At 36.7% G+C, this 16,726-nt stretch overlaps 1 protein-coding gene across 1 annotated transcript; it reads right to left on the bottom strand.

Annotated features, from left to right (window-relative positions):
• Positions 1-11,826: 11,826 nt before the first annotated feature.
• Positions 11,827-16,019, bottom strand: LOC132296560 (uncharacterized). Its single transcript, XM_059794751.1, has 3 exons — positions 15,816-16,019; positions 13,197-13,343; positions 11,827-12,585 (listed from the first exon to the last, which is right to left on the bottom strand). The coding sequence occupies exons 1-3, from the start codon at positions 16,017-16,019 to the stop codon at positions 11,827-11,829; spliced, it is 1,110 nt and encodes a 369-aa protein (XP_059650734.1).
• Positions 16,020-16,726: the final 707 nt, after the last annotated feature.

The raw sequence follows: 16,726 nt of genomic DNA, 5'->3' as shown, positions 1-16,726 counted from the left end.
GATTTTCTTTCGAGATATAAATTCCGGTCTTCACATGGTCACTTAGAAAATGTGATTTTGGGGGGTTTCTTCTTCGTGTTTTTCCATAAAATGTCATCTTGGTACCAGAAATCGTTCGCGAAGTTCAGTTTTCAGTTTTGCATTTTAGTAGCTTTTTAACCCTCATGACCTTATTTCATGGAGGGGCATTCTGGGTATTTCACAATGTGTTTTTTTTCATTTTCTTCTATGCAACCGAGTAGAAAACGCAATTTTAGGGGGAGGTTTCTTTTTTGTGTTTTTCAATAAAAATTCGTTATGGGGCCCGTTTTTGCTCTCAGATGAGGACAGTTACTATAGCAGCTTTTGGCTCTCTTGACTTCTTCTTATCTAGGGGCATTTTATGTATTTCATAGTGAGTTTTTTTCATTTTCTTTCACATGGCCAGGTAGAAAACTCGATTTTAGGAGGCGTTTCTTCTTTGTGTTTTTCCAGAAAAATTCGTTTCAGACCTCATTTCAGCTCTCAGTTCTGGCTGGAACTTTTCTTCCCCTAGCATGTCATGGTGAAATGTCATTTTGTAGCCTTATATGTCTAAACTTGTATCTTTGATTCCATATATGTAATGTGTACATAAGTACACCTTTTACGATGTATTTGACTTGTGTGAGATGAGGCCGGAGGCCAATGACATTAATATTGCATCTTATGTAATTCTTGATTTCATGAAATGTTATGAAAATATTGAAAAAAATCACAAGTCATTGTCTCACCATGGTTGCATCGGGTGTGGGAATTCCATTTTTATTTTTCCATAGGGTCTTATTAATCATGTATGAAGTGTGTCCAAGGGCCAAACGGTAATTTGAAGCCATTTCATAATTTTAAATTTCAAATTTTTCATTTCATTTGCATTTTCGCCTTTTTGGCCGTTGGGGGTTCGGATTTTCCATCGGCAGTATTTTTAAGCCATGGACCATTGTAACATGTCCTAAAAGGTAAGTTATGTTTACGTACATGATCGTTTTCAAGAAAAACCTCATCCTTGGTGATTTGAGCCTCCTATAGACTCATTTTGCATTTTTTTTTTTTTTTTTTGCATAATATGATTTTAGGACATTTTGGGATTTTCCTTCGAGAAGTATATTCCGGTCTTTACATGGCCTCTTAAAAAACATGATTTTGGGGGTGTTTCTTCTTCGTGTTTTTTCAGAAAATGTCATCTTGGTAACGAAAATCCCTCGCGAAGTTCAGTTTTCAGTTTTGCATTTTAGCAGCTTTTTAACCTTCATGACCTGATTTCATGGAGGGGCATTCTGGGTATTTCACAATGTATTTTTTTCATTTTCTTTTATGTGGCTGGGTAGAAAACTCAATTTTAGGGGGGGGGGGGGGTTTCTTTTTCATATTTTTCAAGAAACATTCGTTCGATAGCCCGTTTCTGCTCTTAGATGAGGACAGTTACTGTAGCAACTTTTGGCCCTCTTGACCTCTTCTGATCTAGGGGCATTTTAGGTATTTCATAGTGAGTTTTCTTCATTTTCTTTCTTGGCTTCGGGTTGAAAACTTGATTTTAAGGGGGGTTTCTTCTTCGTGTTTTTCCCAAAAAATTCATTTCGGACCTCGTTTCGGCTCTTAGTTCTGGCTGGAACTTTTCTTCCCCTATAATGTCATGGTGCTTGTCGGGGTGCTCGTCTCGACATCGTGATGTCAACTTTTGTTTTCACTCGTTCTCCTTCGTCTGGACTCTAAATCGAGTGAACTTTTGTTGAACTTGACTAATTTTTCACTGTCTTTCCAACGGTGTGCTTGGTTGCACCCGGATCTTCCAGGATAACTACCAGTTTACCCTTTTAGCCTTAAGTGCCCATTTTTCTTCGTCATGCCATTTCTCCTGCGTCTGAACTCTGAATTATACGATTCTTGAGTCCATCTTTATTAGTTTTTCGTTGTCTTTCCAGCGGTGTACTCTGTGGCACCCGAATTCATACTTTTAAAAAATTACCATTTTACCCCTAGGAGCTTATTTGTCATATTTTCGATCTTTTGCTTTTGCATCAGCTCTCATTGAGTGTCACAAACTCATGGAAAGTCACTTTGACTTCTTAGAGTCTTGTTTTTTGTTTTCGCTTCCGCATTCGGATTCGTTATCAGGTCAATTTTTGATTCATCACAGGACGCACTAGCTTGAAAAACTAGGGCCGTCACATTAAATGTCCATTATAGTTAGATCTCTAAAAATAAGGCCCTATGTATGATTTAAAGAGTCTATGCTTATAATGGTAATATATTTAATATTTAATTTTTCGTTGGAACATTAATTACGTTATACACTCAATCTAAAATCAATAGTATTAGCTCCCCAACGGAGTGGTCTATACTAAGTGATTTTAGAAAGGCTAAACATAATTGGGAATTATTTCATATATAGATAAGGCATTGTCTAAAGAGATATGAAAATAATGAGTTTTTCTCGTCAATAAGCAATAATGAATTCTGCCAACTGGATAAGTTATTGGTATATTGATTGTCCGATTTTTCATGTAATGTGGTTAAGGGATACACGATTAATTAATTATTTTATTTTGCATGATTATTTTTATTCACCTTATTTATTGTATGAATGCTTTTATTTTCAGATTTATCATGACTAGTCCATTCAGTCCACTTGTAAACATACTAAAAGAAAATCAATTAACTGGACCTAATTATATCAATTGGAAAAGGCAATTGGATATTGTACTCACATATGAGGGGTTCAATTTTGTGCTCACTACTCCCTGACCTTCTCCACCTTTGCCTGAGGTCACTCCTGAGGAGCATAAAGTTTTTAAGAAGTGGAATAAAGCAGATGAGATGAAGTTTTTAAGAAGTCAACATCTTCATTATCTCACTTCTGCAGACATCATGCTTAACCTCAAGGAAATGTTTAGGCAAGTTGGTAAGAGTGCATGCCAAACTGCTATGACAAACTTGATGACCACCAAGATGGTCCAAGGTACTCCAGTTCGAGATCATGCTTTAAAAATGATTGGTTTTCTAAATGAACTTGAGATCCTTGGATGCAACTTGGATGGTGAACTTTAGGTTGATATGATTATCGCTTCATTTCCAGACTCATTCAACTCTTTTAGGGTTAATTATTCGATGAATAAGCTTGAGTACTCACTTGCTAAACTTTTGAATGAGTTAGTGACCTTTGAAGGTATAATAAAAAGTAAGGGTGCATCTATCAACTACACTCAGTCTGCTGGACCATCCACTTCTAGGCCCAAAAGTAGGGGCAAAAAGAAGAAGAAGGATGGTGCCCAAACTGTGCTTGTGCCAAATAAAGTGATCCAAAAGGATAAGGGAAAGAAGAAAGTGTGGGTTGAAGGCGAAGGAAATTGCTTCCAATACGGTCAACCGATTCACTAGAAACCTAACTGCCCAACACTTCGCACGTAAGGCAAAGGAAAAGGTATATTCATTGTTGAGGCATGTAATGTGGTTGAATATATAGATTCTGGAGCCACTAATCATGTTGTCAATTCATTGCAGGGATTCCAGGAGTCCAGAAGTCTTAATGAAGGAGAGATATACTTACATATGGAATCTAATGCTAAGGTGGAAGCTAAAGCAGTGGGAGTGGTTCATATACAGTTTGATAGTGGGAGGAGTCTTATTTTAGAAGATTGTCATTATGCGCCAAATGTTAGGCGCAATTTAATTTCAGCTTCTTCGTCGGTTTGCAAAAACTATATTTTTACTTTTGGGGAAAATGTTTTAATTAAATTAAATGGTTGTGTTATAACTTCTGGTGCATTGAAAGATAGTCTATACATTTTGTAATACCCATAATTTTAAAAGATAGTCTTGGTATTTTTAATTATGGTTTTATTGCATTTTTGTTTGATTAATTGATTATTTGCTAAACTGTTTGTTTGTTTTATTATTTATTCTATTTCATTGTTTAAATTGTGTATTTAATTACAGTTTTGATTAATTGGTTGCTTAATTGCATTAATTGATTAGTTGTGTTTTTATTTTCATTAATGGATTAATTGTATTTTTATTTTTCTTTAACTTGATTAATTGGAATTATTTGTTTTTAAATGGTTATATGGTTTATTAGTTGAGTTAATTGGTTTCAATTAGGTTTTTATTTTAGAAGTCACGTATTGGTAGCCGACATAGATTATAAATTAGGTTTTATTCTATGGGCCGACTAGGGTTCAGTTTAGGGTTTTAATTGAACTTAGGTTTTATGGTTGCCTATAAATATGTTTGTCACACGTCTACCAAGGGTTTCAGAATCTTATTCACGTACTGGAGGCAGAGAGAAACAGAGAGAGACTTGAGAGGAAAACATAGAGGACCTAGGAGGTTGATTGTGGATTAAAGCCGGAGCAGTAGGAGGCTTGACGGTATTCAGTAATTGCCAGAAACTTAGAGATGACGCTGAGATTTCATAACTGAAATCACAGGCAAGTTTTTTTCTTTCTCTCTCCAGTTAGTTTGTGTTCTATGCATACCTAGATAGTCTCTAGGAGTTTAATTGAATGTTAATTGAATCTTGCATGCGTAATATATGTCAACTTGATCATCTGTAGGTATTTTAAGTTTGTCTGAAACAATTCTTGCAAGTTTGTTGTAATTAATATTATGTTATGATTGAACTCACAATGCATAATTTATCTGTATATGCTAATGGTATTCATAGTGTGGAAGTTTTAAGCAATGTCGCACACTATTGACGGATATAAAGTATTTAGTTGCTTAAATTGATTTCAGAAACTTAGATGACTGGAGTATGATTTTTAAAGTTGTTTTGGATGCATAATAAGGTCTTACACATAGTAGATTTTGTTATGCTGCTCTTGGATTTTAATTAAAGAATTATTAAATTATATTCTGTCAATTACATGGAATTAGGTGCTGGATTTTAATTGTTGAATTATTGTATTATATTATGTCAATTACATGGAAGTTAGTCTAGATTTTAATTGAGGAATTATTAAATTACATTCTGTCAATTACATGGAATTATATGTTGGATTTTAATTGCCGAATTATTACATTAAATTCTATTAATTATATGGATGTTGTGGATTGTATGCACCGGTATGAGACGGTGGCATACTAGGGATGGTTTAGCTTAAAACGCTAAGACCTACCCTATTGGAATAAGGGAATGGATTGTAAAAAATTGAATCCTATTTATATTTAGGTCAGATCAATTGAGTAAGTTGAGTGACTACATGGATTGATGGTTGTTTGGCGTTATGTCAGATCAATTGAATAAGTTGAGTGACATATTCTAGTTTCAGACGGACTTTAAATATATGGTTATGGTACCATGAGATGAGCTTGAGTCTCAGGCTCGTTGGTTAGGATGCGTATATGCAGTGGATGTGTAGCTGGCTATGATATGTTGAGGTGTACCCTATTAGGTCTAGGTACTCATGCCCACCATTGGGTGCGTTTTTGCATGTTGCCTTCTATTCAGGTTGAGACCCCCTTTGTGGTTCAGTGAATGTCCCTTAGTGTGGATATATATATATTTATGGACTAGACAGATATTGTGAGATATATAGGATGTATCTGCGTATCAGGTCACTGTATGGATTGCAGTTAGGTTAGAACTTGTTCGTGGGCTTAACCTACTCTTATACTCTTTTCAGGTACCAGATGATTCCAGCCTTAGAGCTTGATCGTGCTTATCGGAGACAGTCATTCATTCATCTGTTTACATAGGATTTCTATCTATGTTTTAGTTATGGATTTTATTTTTAGTTATTCAATTTCAGTTGGATTTTATTTAGGGGTCCACTAGATGGATTCCCGAGTTGTACTCTTGGACGTTTTGGAGAGTTGGATTATTTTTAATCTTTAACTTTGGAGGATTTTATATTTAATAATTCTTTTCAGCGTATTTATTTATTTTATTTTCTTAAATCTTTTTGTATTCTGTGTTCGTTTGTATATTAATTGTTTGATATGCCCTCGGGTTTGGGCTTGGGCCTGATCAACCCATGTCTTGGATTTGAGGGGTATCACAGTTGGTATCAGAGCACTCCAGGTTCAAGTGTCTCTAGGGTGTTTCGTATTAAGACTTTCGCGTAGCATTTTCTCTTGATTAGAGCTTAAGTTTAGGATTTGTTGTATCCCTTTACGGTTCACTTAGAACGTACGGATGTCAATCTTATTCTGTAATTGCAGAATGTTTGGCACCAGGAAAAATATGTGGTCAGCGATGAAAGTAAAGAAGGACCCAAGGAAGAAGAAGGTTACTCCGACGATTCCCTTGCGAAGACCGACCAAGAAGGTAGAATTGGAGACCAAGGAATTGGTTCCAATAGGTGTTACTTCGGAGTATAAGTCAAGGATGGTTTCTGGTGTGCGAGATTGGCCACCATACTGTGGACCTAACACAACTTCAATGGTACTCGAAGCTGAGCCAAGCGGAGAGGAAGACCCCGAAGAAGATCAGGATGGAGGAAATACCGGAGCATCCAAGATGGAGGGCACCGGTGTTCAAGGATGAATGCTCTTTTCAGGGTAATTTTAATTACTAGTAGTAGTGGAGATATTAGTAAAAGTGTGGTACGGATTTAAACACGTACACTAGTAGTATGTTGAAGAATATTTGACGATTATTCTTTTGGAGGTTTATGATTTAAAGAAATTCTTAATAAAGTGAACTAGTGTTTTTGGCTATCTTTATTGTGTTTTACGATAGCATTGTTGTAATTTATACACAGATGGTTTTATTAAACTGTATTGGAATGTGTATGTTGTGATAATAAATGATTATCACAGTAGAGTGATTTGTTCTTGAATAGGCAAACAAATATTTGCTTGTATGAACGTTGTGTTAAGATGGGATGATTACCAAGAAGTTATAAATGAACTTGTGTAAATCAATATGGTAAGTCTGATTTCGAAGGAAGAATTCCCAGGATAGAGTAATAATCCAAAAATGAGTAGATTTCAGAGTATTTTGTTTACCTTACGTGTTTTGCTCTACGGAGTATTCTGAACATTTGGGATATAGTTTAGTGGTGACATAAGTATGCGATAGACCTCAGGGTATATATGCACCTTTAAGTGATACTGCCATTTTTCATGAAAGTAATGAGCCTGAGAGACTAGATATTGGTAGACTCAGATTTCTAGCCAATCTATTGGTCCTGGGCATGCACACTTATGATGTGATACTTGGGATGGATTGGTTATCACACTATCATACCCAAGTTAATTATTATGATAGGTCTATTGTGTTCACCATACCTGGTCAGGATGTGTACGTCGTTGCTATGCCATGTTCTAACGGGGTCACTAGCACTTATTTGTTCCATATGGAGGAGGATATTACTATGTCATTGGATAGCATACCAATCGTACAGGACTTTCCGGATGTATTTTAGGAGATTCCAGGGTTGCTGCCTAGTCGCGAGATTGACTTTATGATTGACTTAGCTCCAGGCACTACGCCTATTGCTAGGGCACCATACAGGATAACACCAGTGGAGATGCTAGAGCTAAGGGATCAGATTCAGCAATTACTTAGCCAAGGTTTTATTCGTAGGAGTACTTCACCCTGGGGAGCATTGGTTTGTTTGTGAAGAAGAAGGATAATTCACTTCGCCTGTGTATAGATTACAGGGAGTTGAACAAGGTTATTATTCGTAACAAGTACCTTTTGCCCGGGATTGATGATCTTTTTGATTAGTTGAAGGGAGCTACATACTTCTCTAAGATTAATCTTAGTTCTGGATATCATCAACTTCGGTTAGGGAGCAAGATGTTTCGAGGACAGTGTTTCTTATTGGATATAGGTCTTATGAGTTTTGTGTAATGCCGTTCGAGTTTACTTATGCACTAGCAGTTTTCATGGACTTAATGAATAGAGTCTTCAAGGCTTATTTGGATCAGTTTGTCATTGTCTTCAATGATGATATCTTGATCTATTCTAAGTCAGAGGACGATCATGCTAGACATCTTTGCATAGTCTTGCAAACGCTTCATGAGCACCAGTTATATGCCAAGTTCAAGAAGTGTGAATTTTGGCAGCGGGAAGTGAAGTTTCTGGGTCACGTGATGTCAGAAAGGGGAGTAGCGATAGATCCGGCCAAGGTTTCAGCAGTGGTTGAGTGGGGACAGCCTACTTCACCTACTGAGATTCGGAGTTTCCTCAGATTGGTAGGATATTATCGTAGGTTCATCCAGGGGTTTTGTAACGACCCGGGTTTTCTTCAACCAGGTGGGTAAGTGATGAACCGAGGATTGACCCGTTAACGGATCTAGAATGCGGAAGCGAAAGATAAACTATAGTCATTTGAGCTATAAATCATCTCTAAGACACCAATGTGACATTCCATAAGGTCACGGAAGCTAAAGAGAGCAAAAGAGGAAACTAGAGTTTGAACGGGCTAAATCCGTCAACTGAGGGCAAAATGGTCAATTCATAATCAAAAGGAGAAAATTGACTCTAAACAAGTCAAACAAGGTGAATACAACTTAATCTAATCATTTCATAACATTCGAAGAGGTTTTAAGAACTTTGGATAAGAATCCCATAAAATGCCCTTTCCCAGTTTAAGCGAAAACTGACCCTACCTCACTAAAATATGGATATCTCTTACTGTGTTTTGAATCTGAGGATGGAATTGGTACCATTAGAAATCTAACTCAAAATGCTTGAGTTTAGGCTCAAGAATCACCCCATTTGGATTAGAAATGAAGAAGTTATGACCCTTTGCAGTTGGAAGATCAGTGCTGAAACTCAACAGAAGCTATACTCAGGTTCTTGCTATTTTGGTCAATTGAAATGGAGTTTTGGACGACCAAAATGAACATGCTAAGAGCTGAAATAATGAAGAAAAGGTGTTTGCTGCTTCGGTAGACCGAAATAAAGGTTCGGTCGACCGAAATGACTCTTGAACAGTAGATTTGGCTACTGGAATTGAGTTTTACTATTCAAATACAAAACCATTAACCATCAGTTGATCGAAATGGAGTTTTGGTCGACCGAAACACCATGAAATGCTACTGGAACTCTGCTAAATGGTCTGCTACATGATTGAAGTGTTGAGGTTTTAAAATGAAAGCTAAAAACTGACTTCTTTTCAAGGAGATTCAAGTGTGTGAGCATGCCAACAACCTTAATATGGATGAAAGAAAACAAAATGATGGCTCATGGCCTCATACACTTCATTTACAAGATTTTCATATGCTAAACCTCCAATTTAGCTAAAGTATGCTTTTAAGGCAAATTAATGCACCAACTGAATACAAATACTAAAGGAAACATGTTTGGCTCTTGGCCACATTTTTTTTTCATAATTGGATGATGAATAAAAAAAGGAAAAAATATATGTACAGGCGCACAGAGGGCCTACCCTTAGTAAAAACTACTGAAAAGAACAAAAAGGGAAATATAAACTCGTTCCAGTAAATAAAGACAAACAACTAAAGTGTAAACTAAATAATGTCTCTAAACGTGACATTATAAACATCAAATACTTCTAGCAAAGTTTTCCTAGCCACCTTCGAGGAAGAACTAGAGTTGTGTCCATGTAATCTTCGATTTCTTTCTTGCCAAATGCTCTAAAAACCAGCAACAAAAATGGTATGAACCATTTTACTGGTCTGTAGAAAAAACCAAAGCAGCAGGTCTTCCACTATATATATAGAACTTAAGTCCATAGCCCAATCAAGTGAAGTCTTCAACCAAATCCAAAAATTCATAGCAAAAGGGCATTGAATAAAAATATGATTTCTGGTATCAATCTATTAAAGACAAATAGAGCATCTAGGAGCCAACTACACACGCCTCTTCTGCAGATTATACATTGTGGGCAATCTATCTTGAAACAAAAAGACACCAAGGATTGACCAACGAGGTCTAGCCTTACCCCAACAAATCTTAGACTAGGTAACCTCTGGAAAGGTAGATCTACATCTCTTCCATGCTGTTTTGAACGTAAAAGTTCCTCCATCCCACAAAAATCTATCAGGTCTATTATGAATAGTCAATGTTTGCAGGTAGTCCTTAATAGGTCTGAAGATTGCATTTTGAAAAAGATCAAACTTCCATTCTCCATCAAGGATGAGACTTGACAAAGGATAAGTCCAAGAAAACCCCAGTCGTCTAACAATTATGTGACCAAACTTTTGTAGCAAAGTTTCCTTTGCACACCATGGATCTATCAAAACTTTGAATATTTTTCCATTCCCAATAGAAAAATCAACATTAGCCAGCATAAAATCTCTCACACTAAGCAAGTTCTTCCACAGAATGGAGTGAGAGATCTTTGGGATTACACTCCAGTAATTTGAATTAACTGCATATCTGTTTTGAAACCAAGAAACCCAAAGTCTGTCCTTACTCAATAAATTATCCCATGCCAAAACACAGTGAGAAGTCACCTGCAAATCCTTCAATTTCTGAATTCCTAGACCACCCTCAGCTTTTGATCGACACATCATGTCCCAGCTTAGGAAATGTAATTTCTTCACATTATCCCTACTTCCCCATACAAAATCTCTACACAATTTCTGAATTTGATTAATAATCTTCATAGGAAGAGAGAACACACTGCACCAATACAAATAAACTGGAGTTATAACTGTTTTGATCAGTTCAACCTTTCTTACAATTGACAACAGCCTTGTACTCCAATCAGTAAGCTTCTTAGAAACTTTGTCAATAAGAGAAGCACAATGAGATCTTTTTAAACTGGAAGAACACAGTGGGATCCCCAAATATTTGAAAGGAAGTGATTCTTCTTTGCATTTAAGTAGGTTCAGAATTGCATTTTTCCTTCTGACATATTTGGAGAAGATCACACTGCTCTTTTGATAACTAATCTTAAGACTTGAAGCATCTCCAAAATCTTTGAAAACTTCTTGAAGAATTCTAGCATTAGATAATGATGTTGTACAGGTGATTAATAAATCATCGGCAAAAAAGGTGTGATAGCAAGTAGAATTACCTTTTTGAGCAGTTTTTGACAAAATAAGCCTTCCGGAGACAGCTGTTGTGTTGAGAAGTTGGGATAGTTGGTCAGTTACAAGAGTGAAAAGAAGGGGAGAGAAAGGATATCCCTGCTGTAAGCCCTTTGATGGTTGAATAAATCTTGTGGGAGAACCATTAAGTAATATAGAATATCTTGTGGAATGCAAAAGAGTTGAAATCCACCTCACCCAATTGGAACTAACGCCAGAGGCATTTAAGATGTTTAGAAGAAATCGCCATGAAACGTTATCAAATGCCTTTGTTACATTAGCTTTCAAGGCCATAGTTGGATATTTGGTATTGAATTCACTTACCATGACATGCCCCATGATTATAGCATCTTGAATTTTCCGCCCTTTAATGAATGGACTCTGCTCTAATTCAACCAACTTAGGAAGCACCAAAGTAAGCCTAGAAGCTAGAATTTTTTAGATGATTTTATAGATAAGGTTGCATAGGGCAATAGGTTTGAATTCCTTAGGCTTAATTGCATTACCAACCTTAGGAATCAGGGTAAGGAAAGAGCTACTCACCCCATTTGGAAAAGAACCTGTTGTGAAAAAATTTTGAACAGCAGAACATACTTCAGGCTGAACTATAGACCAAAAGGATTGATAAAATCTTGCAGGGAAACCGTCTGGGCCAGGAGCTTTATCAGGCTTAAAATTCATCACTATTGCTTTGATCTCTTTAGTTGATACAGGAGCATCCAGAATCAACTTATCTTCAAAAGAAAGAATATATCTAGGATTAACTACAAAGGAATCCTCCACTTAATTATTTTGAAATAAATCCTGATAATAATTAACAAAAGCTGTTTTGATATTCTCTGTGTCTGTAGTAACCTATCCATTCTCGTAATCCACAGATGTAATTGCATTAAACTGATGGTGTTGCTTCATTTTGGAGTGGAAATAGCCTGTACATCTGTCAATGTCTTTGAGCCACACGATCCATGATTTCTGAACATATAAAATCTCTTGAGCAGACAATGCATCAGAATAATCATCCTGAGCTTGATTTTCTTTGTCAAACATATCATTTGTGGGGTTGTCAAGAAGTGTTAGCTGAATCTCTTCTAGTGATTTCTTAGTGGTTAACACCCTCTCTTCAATATCCCCAAAAGATTCCTTATTCCACAGCTTAACAGCAGCCTTAACCTTCCTAAGTTTTTTTAGAAGAATATGTATGGGAGTAGCCGGTATAGGAACATCCCAGGCTTTCTTGATCACCTCCATAATACCATCTTGCAAACACCATATTTTTAACATTTTAAAGGGCTTAGGGCCACTTGTAAATTGTCTAAAAATATTAATAACTACTCCATAGTGATCAGAAGAGAATGATGCAGAATATGAAATTTTTGTACCTGTAAATAATTGCAGCCAAGCATCATTTGTAAAAACCCTATCCAATTTTGCCATAATTCTTCTTTTCCTTCCTTGCTTATTACACCAAGACCAATCCCCATTAGAGGCAAATAATTCCATCAAACCAGTATTGTGCAGGTATTCATTAAATTCATCAAGAAGCTTTTGAGGTACCCAACGGCCTCCTTGTTTATCTGAATGAAACTTGGTAGCATTCCAATCTCCAACTACCAACTATGGACTAGTAATAACAAAAGACTGAATGACCAATTGATCCCATAGCTTTCTTCTTTCTGCAATAGTATTCAAAGCATATACAGGAGTACAGAAAACCACTTCATCAGTTTGTAAAATACAAACCTTAAGTAAAATACACTGATCCATCTCATTGACCACTGTCACCGTAAAAAACAAGGGATCCCAACCAATCCAAATTCTACCCAGATCATGGGAGTTATAATTATGAATCCAGTTCCATCTTCTATTTAGTTTCCTTATGATGACATCAAAATTAGGCCTTCTAACCCTAGTTTCTTGTAAACAAACAAAATGAGAGTCATTTGATTTAATCCATTGTCGAACCTCCCTTTGTCATCTGGGCTTATTTAAGCCCCTCACATTCCATGAAGTGATCATTGAAAAAGAGGATTAGGGATACCCCCTTGACTCCTAGTCACTCTGTTTGATGCCAACACACTTTTATTTTTCTTCTTAACTTTCTGTTGACTGTCAGTTACTTTGGAAGAGAAAATAGCAATGGCTGAATCCCCACCCGCAACTTGGTTTTGAATACCATCCTTGACATCCGTGCTAAAACCCTTCAAAGATTAAACTGTAGACATTACCTTAATCTCTGCACTTGAAGCTTCATGACCAGTTTTTGCTTCAGAGACAAGTCTTATGTGTGAACTACTAACCTTTTCTATATTAATTACATTGTCGAGATGAAGAATCTCTCCCCCTTTTTTTAAATTAAGCTCCACAACTTCCTTCTGAATATTGGCATTCGGTAAAGATTAGAAGTTATTAAAGATCCCCCCCCCCCCCCCCTCTTTTCCTGAGTTAAGTTCCTCAGCTTCCGTCTGAGTATCTTCATTCTGTAAAAGTTGGAAGACATTAGAGGTTTGGATGGAGACAACAGGGGTGGAAGCCTATTTTCCCAAGTCTTCTTCTACATTAATAGGCATATCCATAAACACTTCATCTTCATCTCGAACCACCAGCTGACCTTTTTGCTTCACCACCCATTTATCAACCATTTTTTTCTTCTGTGGTTTAGCCTATAAAACTTTTTGTGGACATCTAGTAGACACATGATCAACTCTTTGACAATATGTACAAATCTGCAGCTTCCATTCATACTCAAAAGTCAAAACACAATCAACACCATGAATATCCACCTCCAATGAATCTGGTAACTGGTCCCTCACATCCACATTACAACATATCCATAGAGCATCAAAAGGTACACTTAAGTGTACATTACATAGTTTAGACAACAAATACATATTTTGTCATACTAAGCAAAATGGAACAAGATATGCTAACATGTGCATATTCTAACATAGCAAAAATACTTCAAGAAGTTTAGCAAGTCTATGATTGTTATGCATCCCACAATATTGCTTCTTTACCTGAAAAACACCCGGTAACTTCGAGGTGAGTAAACAAGTTTACTCGTAGGGAATGAGCATGCACAAGTTTAATATATTACAAAGTTTACAATTTGATATAATTCAATCCATGCTATTAAAGTGACATTAAAACTTTCAACGTAGCATGATGAGATGCAAATTCACAAAGTTAACAACTTGGAATTTAAATGTGAAATCAAACCAAAGTGGATACTTGGATATTGCCCAGATTAAAACCATACTCTTGAGATCACTTTAGGGCTATTAACCCATGGGTACCTTTCCCCTAGTGCGCACTATAGTGTAAGGAGCTCTCTATCTCCCGTACTAGAACTAAGTCCTAGCTAAGTCATGTTCTTAATAATATCCCAAGTTTCCAAATCAACAAGTTGAGCAACAAGTCATGATATGTGATAAAACACATCAAGTCTCATGAATTGAATGACTAAATCATTAGATCAATAAGATAGAAATTAATTAAACTAATTAAGTAATTTCTCTAGATTTCAAAAGTTGTCCAAATGATTCCAATTAAATATATGACAAGGAGTAACTCATGGACATGCCATATATCAAGTCAAAAATGGAATTTAAGCATGGTACAATTAAATAGAATTTAAATCAACTTAAATCAATTTAAATCTCTAGATTTAAAAGCTCATTTAAATCATGCCAAATTAACATACAACAAAGATCAAGTCATGGCCATGCCATATACCAAGTCTAAAGCGGATTTTAGGCAAGTTTCCACTAATCATTAGTTTCTCTATTTAATACAATCATGCATACAACTTATACATCATTATGAAAAACAATAATTGACTTGAGCAATAAACTATAACACCCCCTACCTCAATAGAGAATAGAATCTCTATAATCCAAGGCAACCAAGCTTAAAAATAGAAAATGAAAAAAGGGTTTTATAGAGGAGAGTGAGAGGAAACTTAAGTATTCCAAGTTTAATGGTTTTTGGTGAGTGGAAGCGCACCAAAATTGAAGTCAAAGCTATTGGTCAAGCTTTTCCTTCAATGGAGGCTAAGTTAGAGTTCTTGAGAGGAAAGAGATAAATGAATAAAAATGCAAACCCTAAGTTAAAATGGTGGGATTCTCCACTCACTAGGTGCTCTTGCACTACCTCTCACACACACACTAATGCAAGACTAAAGGTGAGTCCTACACTTGTCACCATCCTATGTAAACTAAGGCTTAATATTGAACCTACACTTGTCAACCATCTATACCAACAAGTGGTCCAATCCTAGGTCAATAAATGGGTGAATCTCCACCCTCCATGAGTCAAGAGATTAAGCCTCCAAGTGGTTTCACCACAAAACCAACAAGTGGCACCTTAGGAATGTGACACTTGTCACATTTTTCAAAAATTACAAATAGGTCCTTTTTAAAAATATCTTTCAAATTAAATTGCTAAATGGTCCCTAAGACGAAAAATAATTACTTTTCTTAATTACACTAAAACCCCTCAAGTTTAGGATAATTACCAAAAAGTCATGCTTTCATGCACTTTACAAGAAAGTAAATATTTAATATGCTTTTCTACAAAAGTAAAAATGTAGATATCATGGAAATGAAATATTATGGATGTATGCCAAGCCGGAATCAAATCCGAGCACAAAAAGTGAGGTTATGTAAGGAAAAATGAAAAAATGACTAAAGGCCGAAATAGGGAAAAGAAAAAAAAAATGAATTTTTGAAAAAAGAAAGGAAGGAAAATGACCGGGTCATTACAATCTACCCTCCTTAAAAAGGATTTCGTCCCCAAAATCGAATCGTACCTGAAAGAGAGAACAAGTGGGGATACCGAGAGCGAACCTCCTGTTTGAGCTCCCAGGTATCCTCTTCGACGCCGTGGTGTCTCCACAAGACCTTAACCAATGGAATGGTCTTGGTCTGCAAGACCTGTTCCCGTGAATCAAGAATCTGGACTAGACCTTCTTCGTCGGTCACGTCCTCATCAATAACAACATTTGTCCATCGTAAAATATGTGATGGATCCGATTCGTACTTCCTCAGCATAGAGACATGAAAGACGTCGTGGACCCTATCCAGGTCTGGAGGCAACGCCAAACGATAAGCAACCTCACCGACGTGCTCCAAAATCTCAAATGGTCTAATGAACCTATGAGACAACTTGCCAGTCTGTCGAAATCTCAGAAGTCCCTTGCGTAGAGAAATCTTAAGAAAAACATGATCTCCTACCTCAAAAGACAAGGATCGTCTCCGAATCAACCAACCGACTGCTATCTGCTCTGTGCTATAACCAACCGCTGCCGAATCAACTTGATTTTCTCTGTAGTCTCAATGACGATGTCGGGACCCAAGGCAATGGTATCACCGACCTCGATCCAATAAACTGGAGATCTGCAAGGCCTGCCATACAACGCCTCAAAAGGTGCCATGCCAATACTGGCTTGGTAACTGTTGTTGTAGGCAAACTCAACCAAAGGTAAGTAGTCCTCCCAACTACCACCGAAATCCAAGATACAAGCCCGTAACATATCCTCCAATACCTGAATGGTTTTTGGTGAGTGGAAGGGCACCAAAATTGAAGTTAAAGCTATTGGTCAAGCTTTTCCTTCAATGGAGGCTAAGTTAGAGTTCTTGAGAGGAAAGAGATGAATGAATAAAAATGCAAACCCTAAGTTAAAATGGTGGGATTCTCCACTCACTAGGTGCTCTTGCACTACCTCTCACACACACACTAATGCAAGACTAAAGGTGAG

This window comes from Cornus florida, unplaced genomic scaffold (assembly GCF_030987335.1).
Source record: "Cornus florida cultivar Cherokee Brave unplaced genomic scaffold, ASM3098733v1 CherokeeBrave_3.0.0_Hap2_Chr02, whole genome shotgun sequence".
NCBI classification, from domain to species: domain Eukaryota; kingdom Viridiplantae; phylum Streptophyta; class Magnoliopsida; order Cornales; family Cornaceae; genus Cornus; species Cornus florida.
This window is presented reverse-complemented; position numbering and strand designations above follow the sequence as displayed.